We start from the raw sequence: 24,970 nt of genomic DNA, 5'->3' as shown, positions 1-24,970 counted from the left end.
TAGTAAATCTCCTCTGCACTCTCTCCATAGCTTCCACATCCTTCCTATAATGAGGTGACCAGAACTGAACACAATACTCTAAATGTGGTCTCACCAGAGATTTGTAGAGTTGCAATATGACCTCTGTACTCTTGAACTCAATCCCCCTATTAGTGAAGCCTAGCATCCCATAGTTCTTCTTTACTATCCTATCAACCTGCGCAACGACCTTGAGGGATGTATGGATTTGAACCCCAAGGTCCCTCTGTTCATCCACACTCCTAAGTAACCGACCATTAACCCTCTATTCAGCTTCCTGGTTTGTCCTTCTAATATGCATCACCTCACACTTATCTGGATTGAACTCCATCTCCCACTTTTCTGCCCAACTCTGCATCCTGTCTATATCCTTTTGTAACCTTCTACAACCTATAGCTCCATCCACAACTCCTCCAGTCTTTGTATCATCCACAAATTGACTCACCCATCCTTCCACCTCTTCATCCAGGTCATCACAAAGAACAGGGGTCCCAGGACAGATCCTTGTGGCACTCCACAAGTCACCGACTTCCAGGCAGAATTCTTTCCTTCCATTACTACCCTCTGCTTTCTTCCTGTAAGTCAATTTTTTATCCAAACAGCCAAGGTTCCACATATCCCATGCCTCATGATGAGTCTCTTGTGGGGACCTAGTCAAATGCCTTGCTAAAATCACATCTACTGCCCTACCCTCATCAATTTCTTTTGTTACCTCTTCAAAAATCTCAATTAGTCTAGTGAGGCACGACCTTCCCTTCACAAAGCCATGTTGACTATCCTTGAGTAGACTGTACTTCTCCAAATGCACTTAAGGATAGTGCATCTAAAATGCACCTAAATGTACTTAAGGATAGATCCTATCCTTAAGATCTATCCTCTGCAGAACACCATTAGTTCCTGGTAACCAACCAAAATAGGCCTCCTGTATTCTGACTGCCTCCAGCCAACCTTCCAATACATGTTAATATCTTTTCTGTAATACCATGAGCTCTTATCTTGTTGATCAGCCTCATGTGTGGCACCTTGTTAGAAGCCTTCTGAAAATCCAAGTAAACAACTTGCACCGACTTTCCTATGTCTATCCTCTCTGTTATTTCCTCAAAGCATTCCAGCCGATTTGCCAAGCAAGATTTCTCCTTAAGAAAACCATGCTGACTTTGGCCTACTTTATCATGCACCTCCAAGTACTCCAAAACCTCATCCTTATCAATGGACTCCAACATCCTGCCAACCACTGAAATTAGGCTAATTCGCCTATTACTTACTTTCTTCTGCCTCCCTTCTTAAGTGAAGTGATATTTGCAATTTTCCAGTCTTTCAGAACCATTCTAGAATCTAGTGATTCTTGAAAAATCATTGCTAATGCCTCCACAATCTCTTCACCTGTTTTTTTGAGAACACTGGGGAATAGTCTACATGGTCCAAGTGACTTTCTAACTTCAGACATTTCAACTTCCCAGGCACTTTCTCCTTAGTAATAGCAACCACACTCACTTCTGCCCTCTGGCATTTGAATTTCTGGCACACTGCTAGTATACTGCCAGTGAGACTGACACAAAATATTTGTTCAGTTGGTCTGCCATTTCTTTGTCCCACATTACCGCCTCTCCAGCGTCATTTTTCCACCGGCCAAAAATTCACTCTCACCTCTCTTTTACTCTTTATCTATCTGAAAAAAATCTTTCGGTATTCACTTCAATGTTATTGATGAGCTAACCTTCATATTTGATCTTTTCTCTCCTTATGATTTTTTTAGTTGCCTTCAGTTGTTTTTTAAACACTTCCCAATCTAACTTCCCACTAATTTTTGCTATATTATATGTCATCTCTTTTACTTTTATGACTTCCCTTGTCATAACTAAAGACTGACAAACAAGTCTGCACAAAATGAAGCAACTTATGCACACCAAATACATAAATATAAATAAACAAGAATGAGAACATAAGTTGTAGAGTACTTGCAAATGAGTCCATAGGTTGTAGAATCAGTTCAGTGTCGACATGAATGAAGTTGTCCACGTTGGTTCAGAAGCTTGATGGTTGAAGGGTAATAATTGTTCCTGAATCTGGTGTTGTGGGACCTAAGGCTCCTGTACCTCCTTCCCAATGGCAGCAGTGAAAAGAGAGAATGGCCTGGATGGTCGGTGTCCTTAATGGTGGATGCCGCTTTCTTGAGGCAGTGCTTCTTTTAAATATACGCTTGATCTGATGGTTGCAGGAATATTCAGCAAAATCTTTATTTCCTTTTGCACATTGGGCGCGATATGTATTATTTTTTCATGTATTTTTTCTAGCTATTTTTATGTATCACTTATAAGTACTGCTAATTTTAGCATTTTCTCCAAACATGACCAATCCAACCCACACTTTTGACATAGTAAAAGTTACAGGCTGTCAAAAAGGTCTTACTTTGAATTAAGCTTTTAGTTCCAGGCCAACAAGCTAACAGCACCAAGTCTCCTTCTGCAGAAACTGCTAATTGAATAGTAAATGCTTGAAAGCTTCTCTTCGCTTGCAGATTAAATCCGACATTCAAATTCAATTTGTGGGGAAATTCTTAATTGAATAAATCTTAGTATTGAAAATCTGCAGATTTCACGAAAGTGGAGATATTGACAACTCAAGGCCTTCCACATTGACTTGCACAAACTTTACATTTGTTTATTAAAAGTCCTCTTCCTCCAGTGTTGGTCTAGTACTGTTTCAGGACAATGATGGGGTGAAGGCTGAACTGCAGGGATTCAGTGAGCTTGCAAAGACTCCGGCATTAGGGAGAGATGTAGTGATGATTTTCCAAGGTGGATCCCTCAAGTTATGAAAGTTTGGACAAATATAGAAGTAGAGGAGGTAGGAGCATGAAGTAGTCCATTGATCCTTTGGCCCTCCACCAGTCGATATGACCATAGTCGCTATAATCAAGTTATTGTAAGATGCACAAGAAGATGTATGCCGCAGTATCATAGGTACATAGCATCATATAAGCCACATTCACAGGAAAAAACATAAATTATACACAATTTCTACAAGAAAAAATGTGATCAATACAGCTGGAGGCTGAAGAATGTGGCTTGTCCTGGAGTTAGAAGAACCTCGTATGTGCAAGGGTGGATAGGTGAAAGGGAAGAATGTGGCTTGTCCTGGAGTTAGAAGAACCTCGTATGTGCAAGGGTGGATAGGTGAAAGGGAAGAATGTGGCTTGTCCTGGAGTTAGAAGAACCTCGTATGTGCAAGGGTGGATAGGTGAAAGGGAAGAATGTGGCTTGTCCTGGAGTTAGAAGAACCTCGTATGTGCAAGGGTGGATAGGTGAAAGGGAAGAATGGGGCTTGTCCTGGAGTTAGAAGAACCTCGTATGTGCAAGGGTGGATAGGTGAAAGGGAAGAATGTGGCTTGATCTGCTGTTGTTGCTTTGACCTTTGGTAATGTTCCATTTTGTTCTGCTGAGCATGGTGGCCATGTGATGTTGGCACCAGATTGTGTGGCGACCTTGTGGGCTGCCTCTAACATATCCTTGGTTGTTCAAACCACCAACAAGAGAAAATCTGCAGATGCTGGAATTCCCAGCAACACACTCAAAATGCTAGAGGAACTCAGCAGGCCAGGCAGCATCTATAGAAAAAAGTACAGTTGACGTTTTGGGCTGAAACTTTGATTGTACTTTTTCTAATAGATGCTGCCTGGCCTGTTGAGTTCTCCAGCATTTTGTGTGTGTTGCTCGGGTGTGTTGGTTGTTAATGCAAACGGCGCCTTTCACTGTATGTGTCCATGTACATATGATAAATAAATCGGAATCTGAAAAGTAGTCTATTTTAGTGTAAATAAAAAAATAAAAACAGAAAATGCTGGCAGAACTCAGTAGGCCAGACAGCATCTATGGGAGGAGGTAGTGACGACACCAGTCCATTGTCTCCCAAAGCATTTCCGATCTCACAGCCTCCCACCCCCCTCGGGCCAGAGCTCTCAACCCTGCCGGGTCTTCACCATCCCCTCCGACCTTCCTCTCTCTGAGGCTGAGCGCTCTGTCCTTAGTAAGGGCTTCACCTTTGTCCCCCTTTGTCCTCACCTCAGTGAGTTCTGCGTGCGCCAGGACGTGGAGCTCTTCTTCCTCAGCTCCGTCTTCGAGCCCACTTCTTCGGTAGGGACTCTCCCACCCCCACCCGTTCTCCCGTCTCCAACCCTCCTCCTCCTCCTCATGGACTCCCCGCCCAGGACTTCTACCCGTCTTGGATCTGTTTATCTCTAATTGCCGTCGGGACATTAACCATCTCAACTTCACCATCCCTTACTCCAATTCCAACCTTAGCCCCTCTAAACGCTCTGCCCTCCATTCCCTCCGCAACAATCCCAACCTTACCATCAAATCCGCTGATAAGGGGGGTGCTGTTGTCGTCTGGTGCACCGACCTGTACATAGCGGAGGCACAACGACAACTTGCTGACACCTCCTCTTATCTACCCCTAGACAATGACCCCACTAGGAAGCACCAGTCCATTGTCTCCCAAACCATTTCCGATCTCATCAGCTTGGGAGATCTCCCATCCACGGCCACCAAACTTATAGTTCCCACACCCCGCACTTCCCGTTTCTACCTCTTCGTCACTACCTCCTCCCATAGATGCTGTCTGGCCTGCTGAGTTCTGCCAGCATTTTGTGTTTTTATTTTTTTATTTATTTCCAGCATCTGCAGATTCACTCGTGTTGTGTATTTTAGTGTAATGTTGTTATAATTTTGCTAAACTGTTGTGATTATAGTTTTGGCCATTCATGAACTGAATAGTTGAAGGGAATCAACTGTTCCTGAACCTGGTTGTAGGACTCTGTACCTCCTTCCTAATGGCAGCTGTGGGCAGGTGGCATGGTCTGGGAATCTTTGATGGTGGATGCTACCTTCTTGAGGCAACGCTTCCTATAGATATTAAGATCATTCAAATTCACAGGCCTTCTCCCCATATCCCTTGATCCCTCTCACTCTTCTATGAATAGATTTAATGACTTAGCTTCAACTGATTAAAGCCCCAATAGTCACCTTTGGTTTTAAGGAGGAGGTTAGCTCAATGTGTCACATGTACATTGAAACATCCAAACATTCAATGAAATACTGTACGTTGTTTGCACCAATGACTAACGCTCCGGGGATGTACTGAGGCACTCCACAAGAGTCACCATGCTTCCAGTGCCACCATAGCATGCACACAACTTACTGACTTTAACCCTAACCATACATCTTTGGACTGTGGGAGGAAACCACAGCATTCACAGGGTACAGGGGAGAACATACAAACTGCTTACAGGCAGCAAAGCAATTGAACTCCAATCTTTCAGTTACTGCCATGTTAGCCACAATGTTACACATTTTAATCTATCACAGATATCAACCCTTCCCCACTTCCAAACAGACTCCTTTTCTCTCATTCCCAGTTTTGAAAAAGGGTCTTTCACCTAAAATTTTAACTGTTTCTTTTTGCACAGGTGCAGCTGAAACAGTTAATATTTTAGGTCAAAAGATTAACTTCTTAATTAGGTTAATTAATGGGACTTTAATTAACATCTTATTAGATACAGAAAGGGAATGTGGTGTGGTCTTCTGCCACTGTAGCCACTTCGCATTCAGCACATTGGAAGTGCTGTGCATAGAGAGGCTCTTCTGCACACCAATGTTGTAATTGTTTGAGTCACTGTCACCTTCCTGTCAGTTTGAATCCCCTCTGACCATGATCATTGCCAAGCATTTTTGCCCATAAAACTTCCACTCACTTTATGTTGTTTCATCATTCTCTGTAAACTCTATGGATTGTTGTACATGAAAATCCCATGAAATCAACAGTTTCTGAGACACTCAACTACCCCATCTGGCAGCAGCAATCATTCCATGGTCAAAGTCATTTAAATTATATTTCTTCCCCATTTTGATGCTTGGCCTGAACAACAATTGAACCTCTTGACCGTGTCTGCATGCTTTTATGCATTGAGTTGCTGCCACGTGATTGGCAGGTTAGATATTTACATTATTGAGCAGGTGTGCAACTGTGCCTAATAAAGTGGCCATGAGCTGTATTTCTTCTCCCACAGACATGGCTTGGCCTGCTGAATATTTCGAGTAATTTCTGATTTTATTTAATACCCTTACATAATTTTTTTTCACAAAAGGTAAATTGACTAATAATTACTTTCTGCTTCACTAACTTCATCTGATGTAGTTTTGGCTGGCAGATACTCCAGTAAATGCTCTGTGAAATTGCTGTGTGTTTGCACTCCATGGCTTGGCATTCCGATGAGCCCAAAGCTGGGACACAGTCAGTGTAGTGTCTAGTACAGCGGTCACCCCTCTCCATGAACCTGATGGGTCGAATTAATGTCACTAAAATGTATATCTTTCCTAAATTTTTATACTTATTTCAATCTTTACCAATTTTTTATTTCTAAAGCTTTCTTCAACTCATTAGACTCAATTATTTCAAACTATTTATGAAAGGGCAAAAGCCCCCGATTAAATAAAGCTCACCTTCAAAAACCTAAAAGTGCAGGGGGTATGTCCTTGCCCAATTTCCACTTATATTACTGGGCAGCCAACATACGCTGTCTTATCTTTTGGTCTTTTATAATCAGTCTGACTGCCCAATATGGGTGGCAATGAAGTTGAACTCTAATAAGAATTTCTATATCTCCGCACTTCTTGGATCTGCACTTCCTTGCCATCTGACTAAACCAATTGTTAATCCTGTTATCAGGCACACTCTGAGAATGTGGGCTCAGTTTAGAAAGTACAATGGTCTTCACGGTTTCTCTCTCTCTAGCCCTAACTTACATAATCATCTCCTTCAGCCTTCTATGCATGATTTAATATTTCAAGTCTGGCATAGAAAGAACATTAGGTGCTTTGAAGATCTTTTTATAGACAGTCGTTATGCATCTTTTGAACAACTATCTGTAAGGTTCAACCTACCCAACCTCACTTCTTTAGATATCTCCAAATTAGACATTTTATCAACCCTTTAATATCAAACTTCCCTGAGGTACCCGATAAAAATTTTGTTGACTTGCTTCTTCGCATGAATCCATTGCGTAAAGGTTTAATATCTACTATTGGAGGTAAGTTAGCGACTTTATGGCAAGCCCCCCTTGACAAAATTAAAATTGCCTGGGAGCAAGATTTAAATTTTCCTTTGTCTGATGATGTATGGGATTCAATTCTCAAGTCAGTTAATTCAACTTCTTTATGTGCTCGCTATTGCCTGATATAGTTTAAGGTCGTACACAGGGCTCATATTTCTAAAATTAAATTATCGCGTATTTATCCGGAAATTAGTCCCTGTTGCGACAAGTGTAAAGGGGGCGAGGCCTCCCTTATTCATATGTATTGGACTTGTCCTGGCTTGGAGATATACTGGAGGGATATCTTTCTAACTTTATCCCATATACTTAATTACTACTTGGAACTTAATCCTCTGATTGTCCTTTTCTGCACCATGGGAAAGGTTGACACACATCTGGGTCCGACTAAAGGTCGTGCACTGTCTTTTTGCCCACTCTCATTTGGCCAGACACGCAGTCCTTCTTAGGTGGAGAGATGCTGCCCCACCCACTCATGCTCAATGGCTCAAAGACGTTATGTCCTGCTTAGATCTTGAAAAGATTTATTATTCACTTCTTAATTCGGACATAAAGTTCCAAAGGGTGTGGGGACCTTTTCTTGAATATTTTCATAATTCCCACTTAGATTAAAGGTCCATCCCTTTTTTTCTTCTGTATATAAATCCCTTACATCCAACTTCTTTCAGTTAAGATTTACGGTTATTGATGTGTAAACATACTATAGTCCAGGTAGTAGGCAATACACCTTTTTATAAATACAGCTCTGTGGAGATTAAAGTTCTGATTAACTTTTCTATATATTGTAAGGTTGGCTTGGAGTCGGGCAATGGGAGGGTAGGGTGATAACTAACTATATATGATTCTACCATGGGTGCTTTTTTTAAAACTGTTATGAACTGTACATTCAATACCTTTGTTTTGCATTGTACAAACTTCTTCTTTACTGTTTCTTTTTCATTGTAAAAACTAATAAAAAAATTTAAAAAAAGCTGAGACACAGTCAAGGTACTGTTGGGGAAGAACAAAGAGCGAGTTCAGGGATTTATACTGAAATCTCATTGATATTTCTGAGGCCAAGCACTGATATCTGTGCAGGGAACTGCTGGCATTTATCTACAGGATCTGTGTTAATGAAATTCTACTCAACCCTTTTTCATATTGTTTTACCAATTGTGTTAAAATGTGTAAGTTGTAAATGTTTCTAAATGTGGGAGCAATTTGCTCTGTTCATCCTCCACTATGCATGTTATGTTGGGCCTAATGAACTTGAGAAAATAAGCCCATAAGCCCATTAGACATACAAGCAGATATGAGCCATTTGGCCCATTGAGTCTGCTCTGCCATTACATTATGGCTGATATATTATCCCCCTTAATTCAATTCTCCTGCCTTCTCGTCATAACCTTTGATGCCCATACTAATCAAGAACCTATCAGAGTTGAAAGTAAATTTATTATTAAAATACATATATGTGACCTTATGCAACCCTGAGATTCATTGCCTTGCAGCAGAGAGAATTGAGCATGTCCCTGATGATGGATGCTACTTTCCTGCAATAATGCTCTGTGTAAGATTTGTCCAATGGTGCGGAGGGCTTTACACGTGATGGACTGAGCTGTATCCACTACTTTTTGTGGGATTTTCCATTCGAGGGCATTGGTATTCTCATACCAAGCTGTGATGCAAACAGTCAAAACACTCTTCATCGTGCAACTATAGAAGTTTGACAAAGTATTAGATGTCATGCCAAATATTCTGAAACTTCTAAGGAAGTAGAGGCACTGCCGTGCTTTATTCTTATTTGTACTTTGTGCTGAGCTCTGAAATGATAATGCTGATGAATGTTAAGTTGCTGATCCACTCCAACTTTGATCCCCTGATGAAGACTGGCCTATGGACTTCCGGTTTCCATAAAATTCAAAATGTTTAAATTCAAAATTTAAAATAAATTTGTTATTGAAGTTCCTATGCGATATGTCACCACATACAAACCCAAGATTCATTTTCTTGTGGGCATACTTAATAGAGCCATAATAGGATAGTAACCATAATAGAATCAATGAAAGACTACACCAAATGGTGTTTAACCAGCATGCAAAAGACAACAATGTGCAAATACAAATATGAAGAAATAATACTAGTATATAATAAATAATTAAGCAAGAAAAATTTCAGTGATGGGGCAAATGCTGATTTGTCACCACCTTTGATTCAGCCTACAACAGTGGTGTTGTTTGAAAACTTGTCATTGGAGCTGTGCTTAGCCACACAGTCATGAGTGTAAAGCAAGTAGAGCAGGAGGGTATGAACACAGCCTTGTGGTGCACCTGTGCTGAAGGAGATTGTGGATGTTGTCGCTAATCTAAACCTCCTGGGGTCTGCAAATGAGGAAATTGAGGATCCAATTGCTCCAGGAGGTATTAAGGTCAAGGTCTTGAAGCTTATTGATTATTTGTAATGAGATGATGGTATTGCTTGTGAGCTGTGGTTGAGAAAGAGCATCCTGACGTAGGCTTCTTCAGTATCCAGATTTTCCATGGTCGAGCAAAGAACCAGTGAAATGGCAGCTGACGTGGACCTGTTGCTCCACTTGGAAAAATGGGTTGGATCCAAGTCACTTTTCAGGAAGGAGGTGATATATTTCATCACAAACCTCTCAGAACACTTCATCACTGTGGATGTAAGTGCTACTGGATGATAGTCATTGAGGCAGGACTCTACATTCTGCTTAGGCAGCAGTATAGTTGAAGCCTGTTTGAAGCAGGTGGGTTCCTTAGACCGACTCAGCGAGAGGTTAAAGATCTCAGTGTACAAAGTCACTGGCGCTATCTTGAGAACCACAGGATTTAGAGTACCATAATGCAAAAACAGGACCTTCAGCCCATCAGGTACCCATCTCTATTAATTTAATTTACCTGCACGTGCTCTAGAGTTAGCCTCTTTGCCTTCAGCTTGCTTTTGATTCTGTATATTACCCTGATTTCCAACAACAGATCATGGTGAATCTCTGGAAATCTCTACGCAGAAAGTGATGATAGAGAACTCTTTGACATATCAGAGGTTTGAGGGTTATGGGGTTATGGCACAGAAGATGAGTGGAAGATTGAGACAGATCAGCCATGATCATATTGAATAGCAGGTTGACCTTGCAACGCTCGTGCCAGTGATCACTGATCGGGGTTCAATTCCCACTGCTGTCTGTAAAGAGATATTATGTTCTTCCTGTGACCGTGTAGATTTTCTCCAGCTGCTCCAGTTTGCTTCTGCATATGTTCAGATAGTGTTAGTGAGTTGTGGGCATGCTATGTTGGTGCGGACGCATGGCAATATTTGCGGGCTGCCCAGAGCAGTCCTTGCAGATTTGATTTGAAGTATTTCACTGTATGCTTCAATGTACATGTAACATACAAAACTAATCATTAAAAGTTTAAATCTTCATGAAAGGTGAGTGGCTTCCTCCTGCTCCTATCTTCTTGTGTTCCTGAGCATTAGGATTCTTCTTCAAATTCAAGTTCAAGTTTATTATCATTGGACTGTACATATATACGTACAATCAAATGAAACTATGCTTCTCCAGGCCGTGATGCACTCTCAATACATATATCACATGCAGTACATAAAATAAAATATTATCACAAATAAGTTAATAAAATATCATTCAAAATGCATGTGAAGTGAGCAGCACAGGTGATGTGTAAGCAGGAAACAGCTCATGGCAATATTCTGAGTAGAATTCTTTCCAATTCATACCAAAGATTTTCTTTACTAAGTCTCATGGACTGTTTTGTTCCTGCAGGCGACAATCTGAATGATGGGCAATGGCACTCCATCCATTTGAGCACCAGACGGAATCACGTCAGTGTCTTGCTGAATGGCGAAGCTTCCCCCACTTCTCATTTGACCGTGCAGACATCCTTGTACTCAGGAAGCAGCTACTACTTTGGAGGTGGGCTCTCAACATCTGCCAAATTAACCATTTTTGTAATGAGCAATTGTCATTGTTATCATGCCACCAGTTCCAAGATTGCTTCTGGTCAAAGGTTCAAGGATGTAGCTTATGTAATAAGCTAGGGCAATAAATTCCATTGGCTTGATGTTGGAGATGGTTTATTACTGTCACATGTACCAAGATACATTGAACAGCTTTGTTTCCATGCCATCCGAAGAGATTATTCAATATATAATTACTTTGAGCTAGTAAACAAGGAAACAGGTTCTTATTGTTACCATCAGGGAGGAGATACAGAAGCCGGATGGCACACACTCAGCTATTCAGGAACAGCTTCTTCCCCTCTGCCATCCGATTCCTAAATTGACATTGAATCTTTGGACACTACCTCACTTTATTTTAATATACAGTATTTCTGTTTTTGCATGTTTTGTAAAAATATATATGTAATTGATTTATTTATTAATTTATTTTATTTTATTTATCTTTTTTCTCTCTGCTAGATTATGTATTGCATTGAACTGCTGCTGCTAAGTAAACAAATTTCACGTCACATGCTGGTGATAATAAACCTGATCCTGATTCTGATTCTGGTGTTACGGTTATGGAGGAAGTGCAATGCAGGTGGACAAATAAAGTGCAAGAGCCGTAGTCCTTCTGGTCAAGATAGCGCCTGCTTCCAATGCTCCTTTGGTTGACACCTTCTAGATAGATCATAAAACCATCTTCTCCATTTCTTTTATGTCTTTTATATTTGTTTCTCATCTTGAATGTGATTCTGGAACTGTTAGAGCCAGTGTTTTGCTGCTTGGAAATTGTTTAGGTGTTTCAGCGCTCTGCAGTTTCTGAGAGGATTCCCAAAGGCAGAGGCAGCATGAACGAACCTCATGGTGGGCAGGCTGCAGGTTGGGACACTAGCCAATGTTTGATCCTATTTTGCTGATTAAAGCTTCCATTGTTTGCCGATTAAAGCGATGAGGGAGATTGATAGATCAATGTGAGTGCAGAAGTTTGGCAATTGTTTGGGTGTTCCAGTGCTCTGCGGTCTCCGAGAGGATTCCGGGAGGCAGAGGCAGTGTGTATGAACCTTGTAGTGAGCAGGCAGCAGGTTGGGGCATAAGCCGATGTTTGGCTCCCTTTCACCATTTAAAGCATTCTTCATTCGCCAACTAAAGCAGCAAGAGTGATTGAAGCATTGAAGCGATGCTGTTTGCCTTTTGATTGGTTGCTCTGTAGTAGAGAGGGGAGAGCCTGCCATTGCATCCGGAGAGTGTTGTCTAAGTTTTTTCTGCATTTTGGATGTGGTCTTGGACGATAGACTCTTTTTTCCAGTCTTATAGTTTTCATGTTCTTATATTCTGTGTTTTTATCACCTGGTCTTGGCTTTTATTGTGTGTGTGTGTGTGTGTGTGTGTGTGTGTGTTGGGGGAGGATGGGGGAAGATTTGGGAATCAATGTGCCTGATCAATTTTCTTTGTTTTTTTGTGCGTGACGAGGGATTTGGGGGTTGATGAGCCTGATCTGTTTTGCTCATGTTTTTGTGTGGAACAAGGAATTTGGGGGTCGATGTGCCTGATGGGTTTTGTTTGTTTTTTTGTGTGGGAGGTGGGATTTGGGGTTGATGTGTCTGTTCCATTTTTGTTCCTTTTTTTTGCAGGGAAGAGAAATCTTGGGGGTTGATGATTGTGCTGTCTTTCTTTTCTTTCTTGGTTTCATGGCTACCCAGAGAGTTGAATTTCAGAGTTGTATACTTTGATAATGAATGAACCTTTGAACTTTTGAGTCTTTGAAAAAGGTTGGGCGATCAAGAGTACATTTTTTATCATATGAGAAGACTGTTCAAGATTCTGGTAACATCAGGATAGAAACTGTCCTTGAACCCAGTGGTACATGTTCTTAATCTTTCATACCTTCAGTCTGATGAGAGTGAGGGTGGGAGAAAACAGAATAACTGAGGCAAAAAGTGTCCTTGGTTATGTTGGTTGTATTTTCAAGTAGACCGGTAGTCTAGACAAGGTCCATGGAACGGAAGCTAGATTGTGTGATAGACTGGGCTTTCTTTCTGCAAGATTTTGCAGTCCTGGGTAGATCAGTTGCTGTATCAAGCTGTGATGCAACTGGTAGGGTTGATGGATGAAGCTCTGAAATTACGTTTTAATGGTTTTGATTAGAAATTTGCCTGCCCCAGGCTTTTACTGTAACTCACCTTACATGCCTATCCTGATGATACACCATTTTCACTCAGTCAACTAGAAATGAATAAACTGTTGGTTACTTATTGAGATGACCCTTTGCCCAAAGTTTATGATTCCTCACAGAAGTTACTTTCTATTTTCATTGCAATTTTTCTCCAGTTTGTTTGTAAACTTTTCCAGGACAATTCATGAGAATTGTGAAGATAAGCATAGATGGTAACCAGAGTTGATCACCTTAAGTCTGTTATTATGGCTCGCCTTGCACTTCACCCACTTTCTTTTCCAATACCTTAGGTACCTTATAAAATGGCCACTGAGTGTATGTTCACGTTCTGCTGCTATAGCCCATCCACCTCAAGGTTTGATGTGCTGTGCATTCAGAGATGCTCTTCTGCACACCACTGTTGTAACGCGTGGTTATTTGAGTTACTGTCACCTTCCTGTCAGCTTGAACCAGTCTGGTCATTCTCCTCTGACCTCTCTCATTAACAAGGCTGTCATGTGATTGGCTGATTAGATGTTTATGTTAATGAACCAGTGTACAGGTGTATCTAATAAAATGGCCACTGAATGTACTTCCCCTTAATCTTTTGGATTCCATTTGATCTGAGCCTTGTATCTATAAAATCACTGTATTGCTGTTGGCTTTGAAGTGGACTGTTTGAGAGCTTTACTTCCATCTGTGTGAAGAAATCCTTGTCTGAGTTTGGACTTTAGCATAAATGGGTGCAGTGTGTAGGCAATGCCACCAAACTCATGGGCTGCTTCCATCCCACTGTTGTAGGACTATTGAGCAGCCTGTAGTGGGCATTTGACTTCACAATCTGTTTCGTATACCCTTGTACCTTCATGTCTTCCTAAATTACACTTTCTGTAATTTGTATTCAGTTATTTCGCCGTACTACCTCAGCGCACTGATGCGATGAAATGATCTATATCGATGGCATGTAAAACAAATATTTATTCCACCTCACTACATGTGACAATAATAAACCAATTTTACCAACCCCTTATTTTGAGACTAAGAACCCCAGAGGTAGAAATTACAGCATGGATAAAGACTATCCGTGCATCTTATCCTGTTAAACGCCTTAAAATTTGTGAATGTTTCAATGAAATCACCCTTCCCTGTTTCAAAGTCAGGAGAGTAGAGGACTGATTAATCTTTCCCCATAGGACAATCCACAAACTTCAGGAATCAATCTGGTTTACCCTCTTTAGACTATACAGTACATCAAGCATGGACAGAATATTCTAGATTGCATCGCTTTGTGGACATCTATAACTCTAATTTCAAAGCTTACTCTTGTACTTAAATTTTACAATAAACCTCAACACCTCACTTGATCTCTCACTATACACAAACAGCTGGAGGAACTCAATAGGTCTATGCCACTTCTATGGAGTGAATCAAGAAAAAAATCTGCAAATGCTGGAAATCTGAGCAACACACATGAAGTGCTGGAAGAACTCAGCAGACCAGGAAGCATCTATGGAAAAAGTACAGTCGATGTTTCAGGCCGAAATGTCCACTATACTTTTTTCCATAGATGCTCCCTGGCCTACTGAGTTCCTCCAGCATTTTGTAAGTGTTTCTATGGAGGTCGATATTTTGGGTCAAGACCCATCATTGGGACTTGGAATTGCTTGTTTGATCTGCATGTTGACTTTCAGTGAGCTTATTTCCAAGAATGCCCTTGCCCATGAACACCTTTCAATTTCTCATTGTTTGGAGATTCCTGCACTTTCTATATTTTCTGCCAAATTTTGGTTTCAGAGTGAACTAACTCACGTTCAAACCCAATGTGACATTCTATCTCCTTGACTACCTAATCCTCTTGTGACAGAGGTAATTTATCATTATCCATTTTATTACCTCTATGCTTTGTTATAATTTCTAAATTTTCCTTCAACAGAACTCCACCCACTCCCACTACTCATATTAATTTTTGAGCCACGTATTCGATTCTCAAATCTTAATGATTGGTGATTTAGGAAATAATCCTATTTTTGTTGTTCTAATTTCAATTTGGATTCCAGCTGTTCTTCTCCTGAGTCAGAACTTCCTTCTTAGTGCTATTTATGTCACAGGTTCCCACAAGGACCATGATAATTGAATCATTCCCCTCCCACTCCCAGCCCAAGGCACCAAACAGGAGCACCACATTTATGACTCATTCTCGTTAACAATCTCCCCAACTTACTGACTCCAATACTGTAACATTCTTTTGCACTCTCCAACTTGAATCAGCCATGTACCACAGTGTTGCAGTCAGTCTGCTCACCCTCATTGCAGTCCCTGCACTCTTCCAAAGAGATAACGAGAACCTTGTCTATTTTGAATAAGTTAAAGGGCTACGGACTGCTATTGGAAACCTATCACCGTTGTCACACCTTGCTATTTCTCTTACTGTAGAATACTTAACCAATGAATTAGGAATGCTTTCTCCAATTAAGTGTCCAGACAATTTTCCCCGTATGGTGTGAATTGAAGTTTCCAAATCTCAGACTCTAGCTCAACAATTCGAGTCAAAGTTCCTCAAACAGCAAATACTTACTGCAGTCGCGCGTGCCAACAATGCTTTTTGTTGTTATGCTTTGTAACTCCAAAAACTAATTGAAAGAAAAACATGGGAACTAGGGGTACTCTTGTACTTAGTTTATTGCTTTAATAAGGCGTTCACATGTGACATAGTGGCATAACAGTGCATGCTGTTCACTAGCATATTATGCACAACCCATAATGTGTAAACAAAGAATACTTAATCAAACAAAAAATTTACAATATTACTCAAGTATTACTGAAATATTGAATACAATACACCCTTCCCTGCTTAGCTCTAAACTGCAATTCAATATAGAATGCATCTCAGTTCAAACTTGCAACATGTTGCTCTCTAGCTATTATTTATATTTATAAAACACACATAGATAACCACAGCATAGAAAATTTTAAATTGCATTCATGCCTAATTCTTCAATGATAACATCTTTCACTCTGCTGGGGCAATGCAGGCCATTCCCAGGGATGGAAAGGTACTGCTCTTGGCATCTTCTGCATGTGTTGGCTTCCCAAACAGCACATGAAAAGCTGTTTGATCTGCTGATCTATCCTAGGCTATCAGACAAAGCTTCGAGCCAACACTTTAATTTTGACCTTGCCTAGATGAACAGCATGTAGCTCCTCCAACACTTTAGCTCTCAGCTTGGATGATTGGCTGAGAAATGGCAGATGATGCCAACCTAGATTAAGTGTGAAGTGGTTCATTTTGGTATGTCAAATATGACGGCAGAAATATAGTACTAATGGTAAGACTCTTGGCAGTGTGGAGGATCAGAGGAATCTTGGGGTCTGAGTTCATAGGACGCTCAAAGCAGCTGCGCAGGTTGACTCTATGGTTAAGAAGGCGTATGGTGTATTGTCCTTCATCAATCGTGGAATTGAATTTAGGGGCTGAGAGGTAATATTGCAATTATATAGGATCCTGGTCAGACCCCACTTGGAGTACTGTGCTCAGTTCTGGTCGCCTCACTATAGGAAGGATGTGGTAACCATAGAAAGGGTGCAGCGGAGATTTACAAGGATGTTGCCTAGATTGGGGAGCATGCCTTATGAGAAAAGGTTGAGTGAACTTGGCCTTCTTTCTTTGGAGCGACGGAGGATAAGAGGTGACCTGATAGAGGTGTATAAGATGATGAGAGGCAATGATCATGTGGATAGTCAGAGGCTTTTTCCCAGGACTGAAATGATTGCCACAAGAGGACACAGGTTTAAGCTGCTGAGGAGTAGTTACAGAGGAGATGTCAGGGGTAAGTTTTTAACTCAGAGAGTGGTGAGTGCGTGGAATGGGCTGCCGGCAACAGTGGTGGAGGCGGATACGATAGGGTCTTTTAAGAGACTTTTAAATAGGTACATGGATCTTAGTAAAATAGAGGGCTATAGGTAAGCCTAGTAATTTCTAAGGTAGGGACATGTTCAGCACAACTTTGTGGGCTGAAGGGTCTGTATTGTGCTGTAGGTTTTCTATGTTTCTATGGTACAACCACTCTCAATCCCCACAAAAGGCAAACTCCATCAAGAGCAAGTTCATCCCGTCACTGGTAAAAATGGGAGTACTAGAAATTCTCCTACAAATTCCGGTCATTTTGAGTGGCGATGTAGACCTGAGACAGTGAGGATTTCTTTCTAGTTTCCCTTCAGATCATCTCTGCTGTAACAGGGACGCTTTTGATTTGCATTAGTGAGAATATGTCAAGAGGAGTATCCTATTTAGTAATTTTTTCAGGTATCTCTTTTTCCAAGGGTAAATGGGATATTCCATCAGCATTTCCATGATTAGCTGTCCTCTTGAATTTGAACTTGTAATCATGTCCTCCAAGAACTAGAGTCCATCTCTGCATTCATGCTGTTGCTGTTAGTGGAAGACCCTTCTGTTTTGAAAATGGACAATAGTGGTTGATGATCAGTAATCCACATTTCAGTGGCATGTTTTCGAGCCAATTGAGTGATATGGATCTTTGCTGTCTCCGACGGATTTCCATGACGATTCGAGTGAACCATGTGACTTCGAGGCCCAGAAGCCTGGAGCTCTGATTGGCTCCATTTCTTGCCGATCTCGTTAATTAAAATGCCGAGGAAGATAGAAATCTTTGAGGTGAGCATGGAAGGTGAAGCAGGTGTTCAGCATTGTCTACCGCCCCTCGCTTGCCGCTGTTGGTGGAAGGTGTTTGTGTGTGATGGGCTCTTTCTCCTTCTCATTGCTGCCGGTGGAAGGTGTTTGTGTGTGACGGGCTCTCTCTCCCTCTCATTGCTGCCGGTGGAAGGTGTTTGTGTGTGACGGGCTCTTTCTCCCTCTCATTGCTGCCGGTGGAAGGTGTTTGTGTGTGACGGGCTCTTTCTCCCTCTCATTGCTGCCGGTGGAAGGTGTTTGTGTGTGACGGGCTCTCTCTCCCTCTCATTGCTGCCGGTGGAAGGTGTTTGTGTGTGACGGGCTCTCTCTCCCTCTCACTTGCTGCTGCCGCTGCCAGGTATTTAGGTGTTTGCGCGTGATGGGCCCTCTCTCCCTCTCAGTCTCTGCTCCTGAGGCAAGGTCTGTATGATCTCTCTCACCATTGATGCTGTCAGAGGATACTGCTGGAACAAGGATGAATCAATGCTGTCTCTGTAGTTTACATCATGATGTGTTTCTGGTTTCTGGTCACTCTTTTTTTCAGTTGCTATTTTGGGCAGTTTTGAATCAGGGCAGCCTGCAACATAATGAACACTGAGCTGAACTGAATATGCCAGTACAATTTTTGATTTTAAGTTTTATATTCTGTGTTTTTCGTTGTTATTTTTGCAGTTGTTTGCACAATTTTCTCATTTTAGTGCGTGGGGAGGGTGGCTTTGATGCTTTTCTTTGAACGGGTACCATGGTTTTTTTTTGTTTCATGGCTGTCTGTGGGAAAGACAAATCTTCGGATTGCATACTGAGATGTACTTCATATTTTTGGATGAGAATAAACTCTCTCCCATACAAGTATTGATTGAAACATTTTACACTCCAAACCACACTCAAGGCCACCCTTGACAATCTGTGCGTAATTTTTCTCTCAGTGGTAAGGAAACACAATGTGAAGGCTTGGGCTGTTCTCTTCATCGTTCATAACGTGACATGACTGCACCTGTACCATAAGGCAAGGTGCCACAGGCAAGCTTCTCTGCATGATGTAGATCATAATCTGTGAGTACAGTGTCTGACATCACCATTTCCTTTCCCTTTTGGAAAGCCACCTCACACTGCTGTGTCCATTACCATTTCATCCTGATCTGTAGTAATGGGTTCGAGGGGTGGAGCACAGTAGCCAGGGACCTGATGTAGAAACTGACAAATCCTACAATGGACAGCAACTCTGACACACCCTTTGGCCTTGGGGCATCCACCACTGCTTGAGTTTGTAATCTTTATGTGTCATGGTGTGGCCATTGTAAGTGATGTTTGGTTTAAATAATTACGCGTGATGCATTGTGCTCTGAGGCCATAATCTTCTAATCTTTCTAACACTGTCTTGAGATCTTGGAATTATTCCTTGTCATCCTCACCAGTAGCAATAATGTCATCCAGGTAACACTAAGTGACTAGGTGGCCTTGGAGCACCTGGTTCATAGCTTTCTGCCAGAATGCAGGTGCAGATACTATTCCAAAAATAAGCCTATTATAGCAATAAATCCCTTCATGAGTGTTTATGCCAAGAAACAGTGTGGACTCTTCCACCTCCATCTGTAGGTAGGCCTAAACTAAGTCCACTTTGTGTTTCTCTCCAGAAAGATTTGCAAAGATCTCTTCTATCCTGGGCAGAGGGTATTGATCATCTGGGCTGATGGTGACCTCAGAGTCACCACAAATCCTGAAAAAACCCTTGGTGACCAGGACCACTGGCACTGCCCATGTGCTCCACTCAAACTTGGAAACAATTTCCTCAGCGTTCATGTGATCTAGCTCACTGGCTACTTTATTATAGATTGAATAAGGAACCGGATGTGCTTTGTAAAATTTGCATGTGGCATTTTCATTTAATACAATCATACCCTTGGTTTTCCAATACCATCCTTGAACATTGCTGTGGCATCATCCAGTATTTTTCTTAATTCATTTTCTGTTGACTCTATTGCAGGGGATGTGGCATGCAAATGGTGGATGGACCTCCAATCAATTTGTAGTTGTCTGAGCCAATCGGCCTCCACAATGTTGCTCCTCCTGTTTTTACCACATACAAGCCCAATGTGACTTGTTGGTTGTTGGATTTCACTGTTACAAATGTCATTCCCATGAGAGTTATCTTTTCTCCAGTATAAGTTCTTAGTTGGATATCTACAGGCTTCAGTTCAGTATCTTTGAAAAACCATTTAAACTCATTTTGTGGAATGATTGAAATAGCCGAGCTAGTGCCCAATTGTATTTTAATTAGTTTTCCGTCCCCTTCTGGTATAAGCCAGATTGCTTGCCTCCTGTTAATTTTCACATTTATCCATTATAAATATCAAGGTTACCTGTGTCCTGCGTCACTCTCATCATTATCAGAATTTTCATCATCAGCATGCAGATTAGTGTTCTTTTTGAAACAACAATTTGACTTTTTATCTTTTTTTCTTTCCTGTGTAGTCTTCTTATTTTTGTCTGCCTGACATATTCTTTTTTTGTGTCATACTTTGTGGCATTTTCTGCAAGTTTCACCATTAAACCTGCTTTGGTCTGTTGTATGTGAGCCGCCTCCACAACATTATTAAAATTTGCTCGGCCAGGCCAGTTTCTGTTTACAAGTTGCAATTCTGCTCAAGTTCACTTTTATTCTTGACTGCAACTCACTTAGAATCTCTGACTGCTGTTTCCATTGCTCTTTTACATGCGAGTTGTGCTTCAGGTAGGAGCCATTTTTGAATGCTTTCTTTAAGAATTTGCAAATTAAGCAGCCTCTCGGTAGATCATTAAACCCATCATTTCATTGACAATGCTCAGGCAATTTCTTCAATTCAGCCATATACACTGAAATGGTCTCCCCTTCCTTTTCATTCCACTTATGAAACCTAAAGCATTCTGCAATCTACTACAGTTTTGATTCCAAATGTTCCTGCATTACTTTCAAAATATCAACAAAGCTCATTGCATCCAATTTGTTTGGAGCAATTACACATCTAAGCAAACTATATGCTTTTTCACCTATTGCACTGAGTAACATTGGCATTCACTTTTATTTGTTTCAAAACACTGCTAGTTCATTCAGTACACATCATCCAGTTATCTACTGTGCAAATGAACACATCTATCTACAATAAATATAGGCAGCATGGAGTAAATAAGGTGCTCGAGGAATATAAAGAATGTAAAAAGAATCTTAAGAAATAAATTAGAAAAACTAAAAGAAGATACAAGGTTGTTGTTTGGTGCAAGTAAGGTGAAAATAAATCCAAAGGGTTTCTACAGTTAAATTAATAGCAAAAGGATAGTGAGAGATAAAATTGGTCCCTTAGAGAATCAGAGTGGACAGCTATGTGTGGAGCCAAAAGAAATGGAGGAGATTTTGTACAGTTTCTTTTCTTCGGTATTCACAAAGGAGAAGGATATTGAATTGTGTAAGGTAAGGGAAACAAGTAGGGAAGTTATGGAAACTATGATAATTAAAGAAGAGGAAGTCCTGGTGCTTTTAAGGAATATAGAAGTGGATAAGTCTCCGGATCCTGACAGGATATTCCATAGGACCTTGAGGGAAGTTAGTGTAGAAATAGCAGGGGCTCTGACAGAAATATTTCAAATGTCATTAGAAACAGGGATGGTGCCGGAGGATTGGCATATTGCTCATGTTGTTCTGTTGTTTAAAAAGGGTTCTAAGAGTAAACCTAGCAATTATAGGTCTGTACGTTTGACGTCAGTGGTGGATAAATTAATGGAAAATATTCTTAGAGATGGTATATATAATTATCTGGATAGACAGGGTCTGATTAGGAACAGTCAACATGGATTTGTGCGTGGAAGGTCACGTTTGACAATTTGAAGAGGTTACGAGGAAAGTTGACGAGGGTAAAGTAGTGGATGTTGTCTATATGGACTTTAGTAAGGTCTTTGACAAGGTTCCACACGGAAGGTTAGTTAGGAAAGTTCAATCGTTAGGTATTAATATGGAAGTAGTAAAATGGATTCAACAGTGGCTGGATGGGAGATGCTAAAGAGTAATGGTGGATAACTGTTTGTCAGGTTGGAGGCTGGTGACTAGTAGTGTGCCTCAGGGATCTGTACTGGGTCCAAAGTTGTTTGTCATATACCTTAATGATCTGGATGATGGGATGGTAAATTGGGTTAGTAAGTATGCTGATGATACTAAGATGGGTGGCGTTGTGGATAATGAAGTAGGTTTTCAAAGCTTGCAGAGAGATTTAGGTGAGTTAGAAGAGCAGGCTGAAAGATGGCAGATGGAGTTTAATGCTGATAAGTGTGAGGTGATATATTTTGGTAGGACTAATCAAAATAGGACATACATGGTAAATGGTAGGGTATTCAAGAATGCAGTAGAACAGAGTGATCTAGGAATAATGGTGCATAGTTCCCTGAAGGTGGAATCTCATGTGAATAGGGTGGTGAAGAAAGCTTTTGGTATGTTGGCCTTTATAAATCAGAACATTGAGTATAGGTGTTGGGATGTAATGTCAAAACTGTACAAGGCATTGGTAAGGCCAAATTTGGAGTATTGTGTACAGTTCTGGTCACCAAATTATAGGAAGGATGTCAACAAAATAGAGAGAGTACAGAGAAGATTTACTAGAATGTTGCCTGGGTTTCAGCACCTAAGTTACAGAGAAAGGTTGAACAAGTTAGGTCTTTATTCTTTGGAGCGTAGAAGGTTGAGGGGGAACTTGATAGAGGTATTTAAAATTATGAGGGGGATAGATAGAGTTGACGTGGATAGGCTTTTTCCATTGAGAGTAGGGGAGATTCAAACAAGAGGACATGAGTTTTGAGTTAGGGGGCAAAAGTTTAGGGGTAACACGAGGGGGAACTTCTTTGCTCAGAGAGTAGTAGCTGTGTGGAATGGTTTCCAGTAGAAGAGGTAGAGGCAGGTTCAATATTGTCATTTAAAGTAAAATTGGATAGGTATATGGACAGGAAAGTAATGGAGGGTTATGGGCTGAGCGCAGGTCAGTGGGACTAGGTGAGAGTAAATGTTTGACACGGACTAGAAGTGCCGAAATGGCCTGTTTCCATGCTGTAATTGTTATATGGTTATTTAGCTTTCCAATGTAGCCAGCCATTTCTGTTTTTTTTTTAATTTATTGTTATTATCCCTGGTACTCATTGTTTATGAACCTGTAGCCATACAGTTGCTTGTTAACTTTATCCATTTTCAGCCTTTATTTTGACTTGAACACCTCTCTTCCCTTCTGAAGGAAAAACAGGTAAGTAGTCATCTCGGGTTTGTTTTGCAACTTCTTTGTTGCCCCTTTTAGGTTTTGTAGCTACAGAAACTAATCCAAAGAAAAACATGGGAGCCAGGTTTACTTGTGTATTTAGCTTCTTTCTTTAGTGAGACGTTCATATGAGACCTGGTGACACAATCATGTATGCTATTCACATACTTCTTATAAAAACCCATAATGAATTATGTAAACAACAGTGTTTAATCAAGCAATATATTTACAATATTACTCAAATATTACTGAGATATGGAGAACACTGTATTTGTGAACTTCTACGTTCAGCAACGAAAGCACATCATTGCTTTCTAGCTCAGTGGTTCCTTCAATGAGGATATTATATTTGTAATCTGCAAACTGTCGGGACCTTCCAAGAGCCTGAGTCTTTTGGAAGACCACAGACAGTAAATCCACTCTTGATTTAGAGCAAATCCTGAGTCAGATCCTCAGTCTTTTGGACTGAAATGTATCTTGGACAAGACAACAACCAAAAAGCATACTATTGAAATAATTAAGTTATTACAAACATAATACAAGTGTATTAAGATTGTACTTATTGAGCAGTAATAGTTTAAGTACAAACATCTCAATAGAGATGGTAGTTCTTGGTGGTTCACAACACTTTGCTTCTAGGACCCCTTGGTCATAGTTGTTGTCTTCTGTCTCTCTGCTTTTCTACTTTTTGTAAGCTTGAATGATTATTTCTTACATCTGATTACTTTTATCCCTCAGTTCTGCAAGGCCACTTAGGAAATGCCCGTATAAGATTTGTAACTGGTCCATAATTTCACTGGCTATGTTGGTCAAAAATGCAACTTAAATGCCCTGGTGACTATTTAACTTCACCCAGGTCAGCATCTCCAGTATCTAGCAATTATTTTCCATTATGTCTCTCATGCAGATACATCATCTTCTTATTTACAAAGCACACATTAAAGTAACGATATTCAGGGCACAGCCTCAGGATAGAAGGACAATCATTTGGATGAGGGGAGATGAGGGGAATGTCTTTAGCCAGAAGGAGGTGAATTTGTAGAATTCATTCCCATGAACAGCTGTGGAGGCCAAATCACTGAGTATATTTAAAGTAGAGGTTCATATTCTCTTGATTAGTAAGGGAGTCAAAGGTTATGGGGAGAAGGCAGGAGATTGGGATTGAGATGAATAATAAATCAACCATGATGGAAAGCTAGAGCAGACTTGATAGGCCGAGTGGCCTAATTCTGCCCTTACCTCTTATGGTCTAATGACTGCGGCAGAGGAAAGTTACCTGTGGTTGGAGTGATCTGTTTCTCATGCTACATTTGCATCCATCCCGATCCATTTCTTCCCACAGATCTTCTATCTTGTCACCAATTGTTCATGCCCCTTATCTCTGTCCGCTTAATGACCACATTGCTCCAGGCTGCCTTGTCTTTGTCCATAATCCTTTTGGATGGAATGTGGGTGAGTGCTTGTGTTGATATCTGGTAGGTAGAAAGGCTGCTCAAAAAAAAGGTTTTTATGCATTTCTGCAACATTTCCTCAGATAACCGCAGAACCACAGATACTTATCCCAATTAGCAAAAATAACAAGTCAACAGGTTTACATTTTAGCTACACAATTATTTAACCTTAGCTTCCTGAGCCAAGCTTTCCACTGTAGTTTATGATACTAACTAATGTTTAGAAATAAAACATCAAGAGAGAGAGTGGATGTGGAGAGGATGTTTCCTATAGTGGGGGAGTCTCAGACCAGATGGCACTGACTCAAAATTCAAGTACAGTATGTTCCT

The 24,970-nt window shown here is 40.8% G+C and overlaps 1 protein-coding gene across 3 annotated transcripts in view; it reads left to right on the top strand.

The window, feature by feature from the left end:
• The window catches only part of LOC140714318 (contactin-associated protein-like 5), a 1,338,796-nt gene that overhangs the window by 747,932 nt on the left and 565,894 nt on the right, over positions 1-24,970 (top strand). For all 3 annotated transcript variants that reach the window (XM_073025479.1, XM_073025472.1, XM_073025488.1), the window contains exon 9: positions 10,905-11,054. In XM_073025479.1, the coding sequence (XP_072881580.1) occupies positions 10,905-11,054 (150 nt within the window). The remainder of the gene's footprint in view (positions 1-10,904; positions 11,055-24,970) is intronic.

The sequence above is a fragment of the Hemitrygon akajei genome, chromosome 2 (assembly GCF_048418815.1).
Source record: "Hemitrygon akajei chromosome 2, sHemAka1.3, whole genome shotgun sequence".
In the NCBI taxonomy this organism is placed as follows: domain Eukaryota; kingdom Metazoa; phylum Chordata; class Chondrichthyes; order Myliobatiformes; family Dasyatidae; genus Hemitrygon; species Hemitrygon akajei.
The sequence above is the reverse complement of the archived record's forward strand: the minus strand, read 5'-3'. Positions and strand labels throughout refer to the sequence as shown.